Source organism: Coloeus monedula (genome assembly GCF_965178545.1).
Source record: "Coloeus monedula genome assembly, chromosome: 3".
Taxonomy (NCBI): domain Eukaryota; kingdom Metazoa; phylum Chordata; class Aves; order Passeriformes; family Corvidae; genus Coloeus; species Coloeus monedula.
The window spans coordinates 56,147,711-56,162,683 of record NC_138783.1 but is presented as its reverse complement, the minus strand read 5'-3'; the positions used below and the strand labels follow the sequence as shown (position 1 = coordinate 56,162,683).

The window sequence follows — 14,973 nt, the reverse complement described above, 5'->3', positions numbered from 1 at the left end:
TTGACTGTGGATTGATTTTTGGATTAATGTTTACTCCTTTTTTTTTTGCATCAATTATCTTGGTACAAATACTTGCAACGTGCTAAAAATGTGAAGATGATATTCACTAGGTGGCATAGTCAATACAGAGGATGATCAGGAAATCAGACAGAATGAACTAGATGACAGTAATAAAAACGGAATGCAATTTAATAGTGCCATGTTTGAAGATGTTCACTGGGGAGTTAATATGAATAACTGCTATTAGCTAAAAGCTTACACGAACCAAGGAGGAGAACTTGAGTGTATTAGGTGTCTTCTAAGCTACTCGGAGCCACCATTTGATATGACCAGGGGAAAATCCAACATGATATTAAGCGCATCCCAGGTAATTCCCTCTCATAGAAGTTGGGATGTATGACTGCATTTGATATCACATCCTTATCAAAGTTCATTGGAAATACAGGGTCCCATGTTCAACAAAGGGAAATTTTACCTGAAACAGCTGCAGAGAAGGGCTATGAGGGAAAGAGAGAACCTGAAAAGAAATCAGAATTTTCTTGGCTTGTCTAGTCTTAGATGAAGTCTTAGATGAGAAGTGAAGGAGAAAATACCAGAAGGGAAAAAAATAGCAAATAAGCAGGGCAAGGCTACCTACAAAGCAATGGGAATTGGGGGCTCTGGCAACAAAAGGGATAGAAATGTGACAGGAGTGAAGCAATGAAGGTAACACCTGCACAGAAACTGGAGGAAAGAAGTGTCACTGTTGGGTGTGGGACTATCCAGAGGCATGGGGAACAAAGCAGCAAGATGAGGTGCTGTATGGACTGCATGTACACCCACAGCCTTCATGCTGAAGATACTTCATGGAGAATTTTGGCATTGGTGAGACACATCTGGAATGCTGTGTCCAGTTTCTGGCTCCCCAGTACAGGAGAGACATTGACAAACTGAAGAGAGTTTAATGGGAGGACAAGAAAATGTTTGGATAGGAGTTTGTGACATAAGAGAAGAGCATGATAAAACTGGGTTTGTTTAGCCTGAAGAGAGGTTGGAGAGGGGAGCAAGTATTGTCTTCAACCATTTTAGAGGGGCCAGATCTGCATTTTTCCAGTATGCACCACAAAAGGATGAGGAGCTGTGGACACAAGGTGCCAGAAGGGAAATTCCAGCTAGATATAAGAAAAAAAATTCAGAGTAAGAGTGGTTGGGCTCTGGAACAGGCTGCCCAGAAAACACTGGAAAAGGCTCTGAGCAACCTCATCTGACCTTAAGATGTTGTACTGCTGAAAGCAGGTAGCTGCATGGCAGAGTCAGATCTCCAGGGTCTAAAATTATTCTGTGATTCTATAATTATGATTTCACAAAGAGTGAGCAGATGTTTGGCAATCAAGAGCAAGAAAGGGCCACACTTCCTGAATGCAGATTTCCTTATCCCAGATTTAGTGCTAAAACACCAATATACTTGGAGGTAGGCCACCATTCCTGACCCAATGGGCATGAAAAGGCTCTGAACACACAAGTCTACAGAAAGCCTTGGACTTTTGAATGCTGCAGCTTGTGAAAAGCAAGGAAAGTTAGACCAGCCAAGAGAACAGACAACAAATTCTTGAAGAAAAAAATTAACAGCAAGATTTTTTTTTTTCTTTAAAGAGCTTTATCCTAAAGACTGTGCAGTGATAACAGTGGAGCACTGAAAGGAAGAGCCATACGTACCTTCATTCCTGCTGATCTCTATGTCAGCAAAGAGTCCAATTTTGATGACTTGCCATAAAAGACCCAGAACCAGGTAAGGTTTCCCTTCTTTTAAGTCTTCAGCTCCAATGTTAACAACATGGCACCCAATGGCTGAAGCAGAGTTCAGGGCCAGGTTCAGATTTTCCTAGGGAAAGATGAGAACTTTTGAGTGATGCAGAACTTGAGAGCTGAGGCTACAGGAAGGGGGCATAGCCAAAACAAGTGAAATCTGCAGGCAGCTTCACTGTGAATGCATTTACGTACACAGAACTATGTCTTTCCTGAGGCAGTGCTCCAGGTGGGGTCTCACCAGAGTGGAGTAAAGGGACAGAACCACCTCCCTTGACCTGCTGGCCACAGTTCTTTTGATGCAGCCCAGGATACATGTCTGGCCACAGGGAGCAGGGGAATGCAGACTCTCCTCGAGATTACAGGTAGATTCTGGGTCTCAACACAAAGACAGAAAGGACGTCTTTTTGGCAGAGGTGGCAAATGTCATGTCACAAGGCACTGGAGCCCAGAGCATACATCTACATTCACAGTGATGTCCTGGCTCAATCCTGGTTACCAAAGCCAGGCTCTCCCTAGAGCTAATGCTCAAGCTCATGCTCAAGTACAGATGTAGCTTTGGCATGGGGCAAACTCTCCTCTGCTCAGTCCTGCACACATGGAGGGAGAAAAGAACTACAACCCAACCAACTGGTAGATATTCCACGTTTGGCTCCCCCTAAGCACTCTGCAAAAGCCCTGACACCTAAGATACAAGTAAGTTGCTAGCTGGTAGTGTTTACAAGGAGCACACTGTCCCAGGAATCAGTATGAATAAACGTGATGAGTTTTTAGCCTTGCAGTTCAGCTAAGGTTGGAACTGGTAAAATCTGGATATTTTCTTTTTGAACTTTGGAGTATGGACTCCTGGTCTGGGAGTGTGCAGAGGAAGCTGAGGGATTCAGTAATTCACTGTGACAGGCATAAACCAAGTGGTATTTCATGAACATTATGTTCCTTTGCCGTTTCCTGACCATTTAAAATAAAGGGAATAAGAAAATCTGATCCTCAGGTCTACACTATGCAAAAAGGTGGCGTGGTTAACAGAGGACAAGTAAAGTAGGCAAAGAAGCCTGGAAAATATGATTTATCACACAGATTTGCAATTTTGCACATGAATTTCAGCACTGCTGCCATGACAGGGAGATCTGATTAGATACAAAATGCAGAGAGAGACACAGTGTAAATTCACATAAGCTAGAAAAATTGCACCATTTCAAATTAATTACCTTTTCTCCAGCAGACAGCTGAAAAAGGGTTAAGTTAAAGTGGAAGCTATATTGATCAAATCATGTCTATGTGTGGCAGGGATTGATCTGAGCTGCATCATTAAGTTATGCTGCTGACCAAAACGATTAGAACTGAAAAATGTGGTATACAGCATAAAAATCCAATTTAATGGCTTCTGAGCTCACTTGAGTCTGGCTAATGTTCCATCAAATCAGAGTAGCTGAGGGCTAAACTGGGTTAGGTTCATATCTATTCCATATATCTATTTATATTCTGTACCAGATACATAGATGTTGTTCATATAAAAATATCTCTCTACATACTGCTGTGTGAGAAACACAATAAACTTTAAGTAGGTGAAAATTAATACCCTTTTTGTCAATTTTTTAAATCATATGCATGTGCATGTGATAGAAATAAAGGAGGGATTCAGTATTCAAGGTGAAATACTGTCTTGTAAAAGGCAGGCAAAGGCTGTGGTCCCATTTCAGGCCTCTTGCATTCCATGGTACTTGCCAGGGTCAGAGTCAGTATTTCGGTGAGGACATCAGACTACAACAACATCAGTTGTGCGTTCAAGCCCATTGTCATGCCTTAAAAGAGGGATTCAGCCTTCTGAGAGCTACTCCAACTATAACTGGTCACTGTATTATCTCTGTGCTCTTGCATTCATATGGCATCTACCACAAAAGTATCTAAAGCTCTGATCTGGTAAACATTACTCATTGTGTTTGGTTAGTCAGGTTGCTCATATATTTGGAAAGAAATAAGTCTTTGTGTTTTTATGACATGGACCTGAGCATCACACTGTGCCACAGAAAACTTTGTCTGATTGTGTTGGGCAGAACCAGCCTTTCCTCTAAGTGATTACACAAAAGCATCCTAAGGGGAAAAGCAAAGAATTTTGCTGTGTTTTAGTACCTGTATTGTGAAGGGTGTGAGTTTCTTTTTGTTGATTGTTCTCTCATCAATGGTATCTGGCACTGAAAAGTTGATCATCTTACTGGAAATAAAAGAAAAAAAGTAACAAGAAATACACTAAGCTACATGTGCACAAAATACAGGTATAGCTTTTGTCTCTACATTGCAGAGCAAGTCTAAGAGCTGGAGAGTTGCTTAATGAATACAGATAATCACCCTCTGCTTCTACATATACACACAGAGGCACACACTCAATATTTGAGCAATTATTTTGGGCTACATACAGACTGTACTGTAGGTGTGAGGCCGAGAATGCCACAAGGTGAAGTTGGGTGAGAAGTTTACTGTGCAGCTAATGTCCGTGGAAGCACTCACTATTTTGTGCCACTTTGTGTGAAACACCAAAAGCCCTTGGCCAAAAATAAAACCAAGCAGCTCCTCAAATTTCACTGACTTCATCTAATTGTAAGTGTCTAGAGGTAAGGAAAAATTCTCATTAAACATGAAATACGCTTTATATTTTTGAAGATAAAAGAAGCAAAAAACCCTAGTATTATTAAGGCCCTGAGTCTGCAAAAGCTCCTGAGCTTAATGTAAATTCAGCAGCTTCTGTTTAAACAGAAACGTGTGTTTTTGCAGACTCATGGTTCCCATTTATGAGAAAGAAAGGTATTATTTACCAAAGCACTATGCCATCACCGACCGCCTGGAAGAGGTCGTCTGTTTCTGGATTCATTGGCACCACGTGCTTGCAGTCAGGGTCCTTCTCAAGGGCTTTGTTAATCCAGTTGACAAAGGCATATTTTTCTTCCTCTGTGGACACAATGTCAAATCCATCAGTTTCCTGTGCAGTACCTCTACCACCATTTTACTTACAAAGGCAGAACTCCTGGGGGAGCCTTTCCCACCAGTGTGACTGATCAACAAAACCCTACATGGAAGAGGCTCTCAGGAGACAAGCAAATGAGCTCAGGACAGTAATGGGCTTGAGCTGGTTAATACTCCTTCAGTACTCCTTCCCACTCACTGGGGTTGCCTGGGTCATGAGGGCAGGCAAATTGCAGAGACTGGTAAGGAAGTTCATGTGATTCACATGTATGGTGCAGATGCTAAGCTCTGCAAGTAATTTGTGCTTTCACCATAATTTGAAAGCATTGTTGTACCACCCTGCTAAATAGAAATCCCACATAACTTCAAATAATTCTGTATTGTACATTACACCCTCTTCATGTGGAATATCTAGAAAAGCCTGGCCAGGACTCTGACAAAGGGCATTCAGAGGGTAATGGGCAAATGTTGCCTGCAGTTCAACAGGGCTGTAGCATAGCTATCCTGTAGCAGCAGCAGCTCACACAGGCTCCAGTAGCTCAGAGGAGGTGCCCTCTGGGATGAAGGTGGATGAAGTGCTTGAAAGCATCCTCTGTTCTCCCTTGCCAGAGAGAGTCATTGCCCTGCCCTTGCCCTTGGAGAAGACAGCCAAGGGTGAGACCTCCTCCCCATGGAACTGCTTCAGGGTGGGCTGTGCCTACAAGGCAACAAAAGCAACCAACTTTCACCTTGGAGAAACAGGCAGGGAGAAGAGCCCTGATGGGGTTGTGCCCTCCACGAGAAAAAGTCAGGAACCATCTGTTTGCAAGGGGAGTTTACTGAATGAGTGCCTAGTAAAGTACAAGGAAATGGGCTATCAGCAGCAGGGAACCTGTGCCTTGCCTCCCTGGCAAGCAGTGGGCAGGTGTTTGTGCTGCTGCAGCCGTGGCTCACTTGCTGCTATCAGTGTGGGACAGCTGCACCTACCTGAGTACGAGTGTTGGGTGCCAGCACTGGACTGCTCCGACGTCCCCCCGATAGCACAGATCCCCTCCTTCTTGTTGATCTGCTTTCGGAATGACTTAGCAACATCATCACTCTTCAGGTCTTGGAAAATCTTTCAAGCATGAGAGTGGATTTTAGAATTTTGGAGAATTAAACCAAGCTAAAACAGTGAGCTCTTGGGCCGGGAGACACATTCTCTCTGCCTCATAAAAAGGGCTTGACTATTTTCAGTGGGTTTCTGTGTACAATCAGTGTATCTGCTGAGGTACAACAGGACTATACTCAGCTTTTATGCTTTCAAAACAGGGAACAAAGATCATCTAAGTAACAAAAATGTTACTTTGGAGCAGAGCAGTTTGGGTTTGAAGAAAGAGCAAATAGAAACCTACTTCTCCATCCTGAGGGAAATCCCACTATTTTACCATTTGCACTTGACTCAGTTCAGACCAGAAAAAGAAGTTTTTTGATTAAAAAAATGCCCCATTAAGTTTTCTGTTTCAATCTGCTTAAGCTTTTTGTAATCATCTAGCCAGAACGTCATCTTTTTGCAGCGTATAACTGAAAAACTATCTTGCTGCATCAACCAGACTGAAAGATATGACATCTATGCAGTAAGCAGCTGTATTCATATCACTTGTACCAGTTAACTGCAGGATTTCTAGTTTGGTTACCTTCTGCTTTCAACTTTTCCAGTGAGGTGATTCATAGGATTAATGTGGTGCCCAAGAGACCCTGTGCTTGTGCCTCTGCTGTGCCCTGGGGATCACCTTGAGTGACTGAAATAAATAACATCTTACTTACTGAAATAAATTCATCAAAACTGATCCTGCCATTCCCCGTGGTTGTCAGACTCTGAATGAGCTCTCTGGCTTTATATCCTGGGAGAGGGAGATTGGCAGCCTTCAACACTTCTGTTAAATCATTGGTATCGATGAAGCCATTCCCGCTGATATCTGCAAAGATTAAAGCAAACTTTTACATTCTACATCAGCCCAATGACATTTTCTGCACATAAAGGCTGTTTTTATTTTACCCAAGCAAAGGTACATTATACACAAAGATTTGTTGTCTTGAAATCTGGTATTTTAAATTGCTTTGGTGTTATTTACACCCAAGAAAAAATTACAATCACCTTTTAACAAACACTCATAGTGATGAATTTATATTTTTAGACATATAAATTTTAGACCTTAACAAAGCTAGGTTTAAATGGATATAATTGCCATTTCAAGGTTTACACACTGACAAATGTGATCTATAGAGGAAGCATCCTGTCTACAGAACAGCTAAAGGAAAATAAAGTTGACACAATACACATGCACTTATCCAGAGATATAATTTGTGATTTTGGCCTGTTTTCTGCATCTAATAACATCAGAAATAGGCTGGAACTGCATACAGTCATCCTCAAAATAAAAACTTCTGTGTTCCTCTGAGATGCTGCTAACATGAATAGTCCTGCTGAGCTTCCTGCAAGATCCAGGGTAGTATTTGATGAGAAGATCACCAATACAGGTTCATAGTCCTTTATGCTCCACTCAGTGAAAAACTCCACAGATAGAAAAGAAAACTGAATTTATCACACGGAGAATTTCTGTTAAAACACTATGGTTATGACATAGATAAATGTATATATAGTTATATATGGTTATTTACATTTGGCTTCTAAGTCTCTATCTTTCTTTTTCTGCAGGCTCCTTTTCCCCATCCTCGAGGCTGAGGTGATTTCAAAGCAGTGTGTGCTGATTTCCTGCATAGTAAGTTGCAATTTGAGTCACTTGTTGCATGCTGCAAAAAGGCACTCAGCTCTCAGCATCACTAGCACAGATTCATACAGATTGCAAAGAGCATCCTATCCATTTCACCAGGTCATACAACAAAAGGATCTGGACTTGGAGAGGGAGATGTCTGGGGGAGGAATGAGAACTTCCTTCCAGCATTTGGGGAAGCAACCAGATCTAGTGGAAGGAGTCCCTCCCCATGGTAGTGGGGCAAGATCTAGATCATCTTTAAGGTCCTTTCCAAGCCAAACCATGCTAACATGCTCTGATTTGCCTTGTCAGTGTGTTGGGTGTACAGGACACTCAGAGAGACCAAATTTTTAAGATTGCCAGCCTAGACTACTGTGTGATCAGAAATCCAACAACCACCACCTGAATCAGCAAGGACAACTGATTCGTGCATAATCCAGAGAGGCCGATAGATCTGCTGACAGAAGTTAAGTGAGCTGTAAGAAGCACAAAGACCTTTTCTTAGAATTTGGGTAGACAGTGATGGGTCTGTGTGACTTTAAAGGAGACAAATCAGATTAGATGTTTAAAGGTTTGGAAAGAAAACAGACAGTAGGAATATGGGACTTGAAAGGTCATTGTGAAGGGATTACAAATTTTTTATCCATTTGCCCATTTGTCCTCTCCACACTCTTCCTTCTCATAGGGAATACTCAATTTACATGAAAATACACCTTTATGCCTTCCAAATAATTTGTCATGAATAAACAATATTCTTGGGAAAACACTTGAGAATATTTCCAACATAGTTTGCTGTAAGCTTTTGAGTTTTTTTTGTAAACCCTGCTGGAGCCCCAACATCCCCCTCTGTAAGAGGCCAGTGCTCTGCACTGAGATGATGTGGTTTCGTCTGGGAGGCCTGCAGTGGCAGGAAAAGGTTTTTCTGTGGTTGCTGTGACACAACAGATCGCTGCTGGAGCAAACTCCATCTCATCATGCCTGGTCAGTCAGAACATGAGAAAGAGCTTGCCACAGGTTCACACTTCAGCAGGGCCTTTCCTGTTGGCAGCACTCACCAACTTTGCTGAAAGCCTCGCGGAGCTCTGCCATCTCCTCCTCGGAGAAGTGTGGTGTCGATGCCATTTCTTAATTCTCTGAGTGGCAGGTCTGCAAGAAGAAGATACTTGTTTTCATTTGGTGCTTTTTGGGCTTGCAATTGTGAAGAAACAGAGAGGTTTTTACTTGGGTTTTCAAAGTCCTGGAGCGGCTCGCCATAGCTGAAAAGGCGGCTCCTCTCTGTATCCTGAAATCAAGTGAAGAGATGCAATTCTGTGTAGATGAGATGCAATTCTGTGTCCCTCCTGTCGTTTTGCCAGGCCCTGCTCAAAATTCCAACACTTTTATTTACACTAATTTAACTGGAATTAAATCCTACCTCTGCTAACTCTTGTTTCTCATGGAGAAAACAGACTGAATTGTGCTGGTTCTTGTTATTCCCCCTTGGAAATGCAATTCACCAGCCATTTCTTCAGCAGTGCTGGCAGAGAAGCAGCAGTCCTGGGTGCTTCCCAGGGCTCTGGGCTGGAGCCAGAGCCCCAGGGGACATTTGCACCATTTACCTTTGGGTACCTAATGAGGAGGCTGCTCACCCTGATAAGGTGGAGGGATGGAGAGAAGCTCCTTCACAAGGTGTTCAGACCTTGTGAAGGTCTGGTTTCCCAAAAGTCAGCTACTTCTCTCCCTGGATATGTGGGGAATTTAAGGATTTTCCTCCCAAGGTCTAAGTCAGTGCCTGAGGTTGGGTGGCTTTAGGAATGTGTGGCCAGAAAGAGTTTTCCTGTCTTTCCTCTCATCAAAGATACAAAACAGGAGGAAGGATTAGACTTTCACTTTATAGGCACTTTTCTTAATAACCAGAAAGGGAAAGTTCACTTCCTTTTATCACATCATTAAACACACTGCCAGAAGATGTGCATTATACCCATCTGCTTTTTCATGCACCTACTGTTCCTTGCATCTATTCATGAGGAAACTGTTCAGGAGACAATCTATTATTCTATATTTGTAGAGAATGACTCTAGTGTCCTATGTCTCTTTAAGTATTAATTAACCAAATAACTATTTAAATAGAATAGAATGGAAACTCGAGTTGATCCTGGGAAGTGGTTGCTGTAGCTACAGTGTTCAAACGAGGAAAAAAAATCAGAAATATGCCATTCCCAAACTAAAATTAACACATCATAATTTAAAAAACAAACAAAAAAATTGCTATAGCTCTCTGTAAAAACACAGAGTTATGTACAGCCTGTCTGGGCTTCAGATTCAATGCTCTCCTCAACTCATGCATTGATTCCTTGAGGCTGTGGAAACCACAGTGGACATGGCTTTGAAACAGCCCAAAAGCAATCTCATATGGTAATTTCTTGTCTACTGTCTCCCAGTACTATCATGCACCCTTTTTCTGCCTAATCACTGTGGTTTTAGGATGAGGACAGCAATAAAAGATCTGTTCATTCACTCCAAGCTTCATGAATAGAGAAATGCAGCAGAATCCATAAAGCCATTGCTCTTGCAGTTGGTTCTAACCATCATACTTTCAAGGATTACCTTTAAAAACCCCCATGATCCACCAGCAATGTGGGTTACATATATTAGGGTAAAATTAGATCCACAGTCTTCCCCCAGTCTGTCCTGGTATTTTTCCTGCCTCTGATTCCTCATTGCCACTTTTTTCTGTTGCCTGCTCCGTGTTTTTACAAATTGTGGGTTAACTAAGATGCACCTGGACACATGAAAATCTTACACTATCAGCCAGAAAATCCATATTCCACTGCAAGATCATTCATTCTAGTCCACTCACTTGATCAAGCAATATAACTTGCAACACAACTTTTAATAGCATGAAGACTGTTCTAGGCTTAAAAGGTAGGAAACACCACAGGTTGTTGCCTATAACATTACTTTTGCGAAGTAACCTTGAGAAAAAAGTATCAACATAAAATGGCCCCTTCTTGATGGCATAAGAAGTTATGACCTCTGATATGTCACTAAGTAATCCGTTAAATACAGAGAATCCTATTAGTAGTACGTATGTTTACATATGTACACATTTATACTAATAATTCATAACAGGATGAAGGGCTTTGCTGTAACGACCCCTTTTGACATCTCCTTTAGGTCAGTATTATCCACTCTGATGTGAGGGTAACTACACTTAGCTGAGCAACCAGATGCATCTCAGGTGCACACCGAGAACGAGGACTGGTCCTCCATCACCTGAGGGGTGGCTGTCCTCAGGTGACAGAAGGATGGTCACTGCCTGCTCCAACACACAACTGAGTTTCTCCTACATTTTCACCCCCATAGCACCTCTTGATTTCAGCCTGTCAGTTCTAGTATCTAACACCACTGGGTGTTGCTGACTAATACCCCACTGTGGTTTCACAATGGTGAGACTCGGACAGGCACCCTCTGTCAGCCAGCCCTAATTAAAGAAAACCAGAATTTTTAGATTAAAGGCTTCAGAGTTATTCGCAACGAAAGATCACTGCTGTTTTTTAAGTTGTTCAAGTAGGGAAAACAAAGCGTAAGTGTAGGAACCCAGAGTGCCGAGAATATTTCTCTGCCTGTTTTTAAGGGTTCTTACCCCCCTGAACAACACTGTTTTAGCCTCAAACCTTGGAAAAAATTACCAGTGGTCAGACAGGAACTAGAAAATACAGTGGTGTGAATTAGGTGATAGACTACTATGTAAGATTGTCACAGGGTGAAAAATTTAGAGATTTTGGGCTTCTCTTTGTAGTAAATAGATAAGAGTGAAAAATACCAAAATGGAGGATTGTTGTTGTTCTCCAAACCTCCTTCTCCTTCTTCTACTACTCCATGTTCTGCAGTAAAAGTAGTGTGTAATGACTGGATAGGGAATTCCGCAGTTCCTGGCTGTGTTACTGAATACTTGGTAGGAAAGTGAAAATAATGTACATTTTTAGTAACCATTGGTTAAATTATCTTTAAAAGGCTGTGTAAATCTTAATAATTAGAGACTTCACTCCTGCTTTCTATGCTCTATGCTGTACCTGGGTCACACTAGTGGCTCTGTTCCTCTGATAAGACTTAATAAACAACTATCCAGCAGCATTGAAACTCAAGGAAAAGTCTCGGTTTATCTTTGAAACTCCTTGCAAGGACTTTTAGAAAATTCTCTCCCATCAGGAGAGACTTGATTTATGGCACGGTTCAGTGTCACATAAGGAAATCAAGTGAGTAAAAGTCCAAAGCTTTAGCAACACACAGCAAAAAAGGAGAGAATCCCCTTCCAAAAAGCCACCTTTCAGTATATAAAATGCTTATTTTGCTTAGATCATTAAAAAGTAATGTTTAGGCACACAGATGTGTACAATGCTTCTAGATAGTAGTGGGAGAGGTCAGGCCCAATATTTTCATCTGGTTTAACCTGCCAAGAGCAGAGCCATTTGCTTCTAGGGGTCAACCACTTTCAGCACTTCACCATCCCCCCAATGCAAACTGAAAACACTTTGGGCATCCCATCAAGAGGGCATCCAACAATCCTGGGTGAATAGTCCAATTACTGGTAACTCACAAGGCACTGTAAGCACACAGTGCACTGCTCTATTCCAAACTGTTTGCAAAATCAGTATGACCAGGCAGATGAAGAGGAAAAAACGCAGAGGATGATATAAGAGCAAAGGAGAATATGTGGATGAGCGATGATGATGAGCAGTGTGAACAAGAAGAAAGAGCTCCTTTGAAGGGAACATTTGTTGAGGAGTCATCTGAGGGAGGAGCAAAGGGAAAATCAGCTGGTGAGAACCAGGCAATGGCTTTGAGCAAAGCGATGTATAGCCAGAAGCAAAGAGAAAAGCTGGGCACGGGAGAGGTTTGGCAGGACAGAGGGGAGCTTGGTATAGACTGAGTGCAAACAGCTTAGCTGTCAGCACAAAGGAGATCCTGAAGATCAGGAGCAGCTGGGAGGAAGGACCTTGAACATGGTGTGATGGAAGATCAGTGAAAGAACTGAAGTGTCTTAGGGAGAATGAGGTCCATGCTTAGATGCTGAGACAGGATACTGAGGAGGGAGGGGAAGACAGCTCCCCGGGTCAGAGCAAGAAAGGCAGTGGAACTGCCAACAAGGTAATAAACATTCAGAAGGAAGATAAAGCACTCCCTGAGACAGTCCGAGACTCAGATAGCTTCAGGACATCCAGATTACAACACTGCCTGGCAGTGACACTTCATTTTGTTTGCTAAGCAGCATAAACCCACTATTGCAAAAGCAAAACATGAAATTGTGCAAGTACACTATTTTCTCCTCAGAAGACATCTGAGTTACAGGTTAGTGTAAAAAAGGGAAGAGGTTCTCACCTAAGCTGCTGAGAATTGAAGCAAACTGATATCAAAAGAGCCCCTAACAAAGCACTCCCTTCCCTGCCATCATTTCCAAACCAATATGTTACAGCCGTGCCCTAAAGCCTCCTTTTATTTGACCTTATCCTCAGAAGAACCTATGAGCACACTGATGTTTTAAGAAATCTAATAGCAAACTATTTTCAGACTGGAATATAAAGGAAGAACTAAAATAATCTTAAACCTGAACATTACTGCTAAATTGAAACACGGTGATATTGACGTTCTTTCATTCCTTTTCGATTTTGAAGCCATAGTCAGAGGAGCTGCCTTGTTATGCATTGCTTGGCAAAGTGTACACCCACCATGCAAGATAAATAATAAATGACAAAGCCATTAAAACCTCAAGGTTTCCAAGACTTTTATTAAATGGTTATCTTGTTTCATACTTTTCTTCACTGCTTCAGTGTTTAAGCTTTGTTGCAAGCAAGGCAATGAAAACCCTGAAGATGTGAAATGGAACTTTATAGATAGACATAAAGTTGTACCTTTTCCCAAAACAAAAAAGTAAATTTCATGGGACAACATTACCTTTCACAAACATATTTAGTCAGGAACAATTTAACTGTGATTTGGTGTCAAGAAAGCCAAAGAAACTACTAACATTTACTCACTTTCTACCGTCAGGGCTTCGCTTTGTTAATGCACTAGTACTCTGCTAATAATGTAACTTGTCTAGTTGTTGGAGAGGGACATCGCACATGTTCCCTGGCAAATACAAATTTCCTGCTATCTTCTCTTCAAACTTTTTTTTTTCTGAAAGTGATGAAGTAAGAGGCACTCACTGTTGCAAAACACAGCTGTTAAAGTTGCATGGGGCAGTGTGAGACTGTCCCCTTACACACAGAAAACTCTGCCTTTTACTTTTTCAGAGCTCATAGCTCTAGCTCCTTTTCTCTTTCCCATCTCACTCACTAATTCAGTTTCCAAAGTCCAGCTTTCTGTAAGGGTTGGGGAATACTTCCCCAGCTCTCGTCTGCATTAGACTTTCCCTCCCAGCTAACATCAAAGATGAACCCCTAGCAATCTTCCCCAAGGGACAGCCTGCCCTGAATCATGCCACCAGCTGGCAGAATTAAGAGAAAGGGCCTTAGAATTGTGCAAAAACTCTTGTGATAGATCTGAAGCATCTTGAAGGCCAGAAAAATACAAGGGAAAACAAGAGTATCTCAGACATATTCAATCTTTGTCCTGCATTTATTGCACCTTTGCATACCTGCCCATTTCTGGTCACTCATCAGAATATCCCTGATAGGATATTCCTCCCCAGAAATACTTCCCTCTACCTTTCTCACAAAAGTCCATATATCCATATGCATATCTCTTCTAATAATTTGTCACAGCTGATTTCCTACAGTGTGGAAGGGCTGAGGAGGACACAAGAGAAGAAGATTTTTGAGTTAGGTTATGATACTTTCCTTCTGGAGACAAGTTTTTGCCATTTTCAATGTCACTAAAGGGTGAAAAAAAGAGAAATTACACAGTAGATCTCATGTTGAAAGAAGAATCAATGCTACAAAACTACAGCAGTGTGGCCTAGAAGTTCCTCAGCTTGAAAGTTTCATCTTGAGCTCATCAGCAAAAACCTTCAACTAAAATGTAGGAGGCAAAGCCATCTTGTTGACAATCAGCCAAACATGTTCTTTTGCATAATCCAGAAAAGTGTATCGCTCAATTAAACTTCACAGTCTCAGCTTATTTGCTACTATCATGCTTCTCTCTCATATATCTGTTTTTAGCTGTTGTTTCTCTTACAGTTCTGATCAAAATAATGTGCTTATATCCCTGCACCAGCAGGGTGATCCATACTGCACCCACAGCAAAATAGGATAGTAGCTTTAATGCTAAATTTAAGTGACCTGCCTGTGATTATTTGCAGTGGTAGCTCTGGGGTATCCAGCCTTCTTAGACAAACAAACAATCCCATCAATGTCCTTTATTCTTGTTTGGTGTCACAGCTTCCAGGCAGATTGAGTGGATATTTTTTTGTGACAGCTTTTTTTCTGCACAGGATGTAAGATAAAAACTAGAGTCCATATATCTCTTCCATGCTGGTGAGCTACTCAGACAGCTACTCACCATGGCTGACACT

At 41.7% G+C, this 14,973-nt stretch overlaps 1 protein-coding gene across 2 annotated transcripts in view; it reads right to left on the bottom strand.

Moving 5' to 3' along the window:
* Positions 1 to 14,973, bottom strand: part of LCP1 (lymphocyte cytosolic protein 1) — a 29,311-nt gene that overhangs the window by 10,510 nt on the left and 3,828 nt on the right. For both annotated transcript variants that reach the window (XM_082278677.1, XM_082278678.1), the window contains exons 2-7: positions 8,534 to 8,624; positions 6,529 to 6,680; positions 5,710 to 5,839; positions 4,596 to 4,728; positions 3,916 to 3,997; positions 1,696 to 1,861 (exon numbers count right to left, since the gene is read on the bottom strand). In XM_082278677.1, coding sequence (XP_082134803.1) covers positions 1,696 to 1,861; positions 3,916 to 3,997; positions 4,596 to 4,728; positions 5,710 to 5,839; positions 6,529 to 6,680; positions 8,534 to 8,600 — 730 coding nt within the window. In that variant the 5' untranslated portion in view covers positions 8,601 to 8,624. The remainder of the gene's footprint in view (positions 1 to 1,695; positions 1,862 to 3,915; positions 3,998 to 4,595; positions 4,729 to 5,709; positions 5,840 to 6,528; positions 6,681 to 8,533; positions 8,625 to 14,973) is intronic.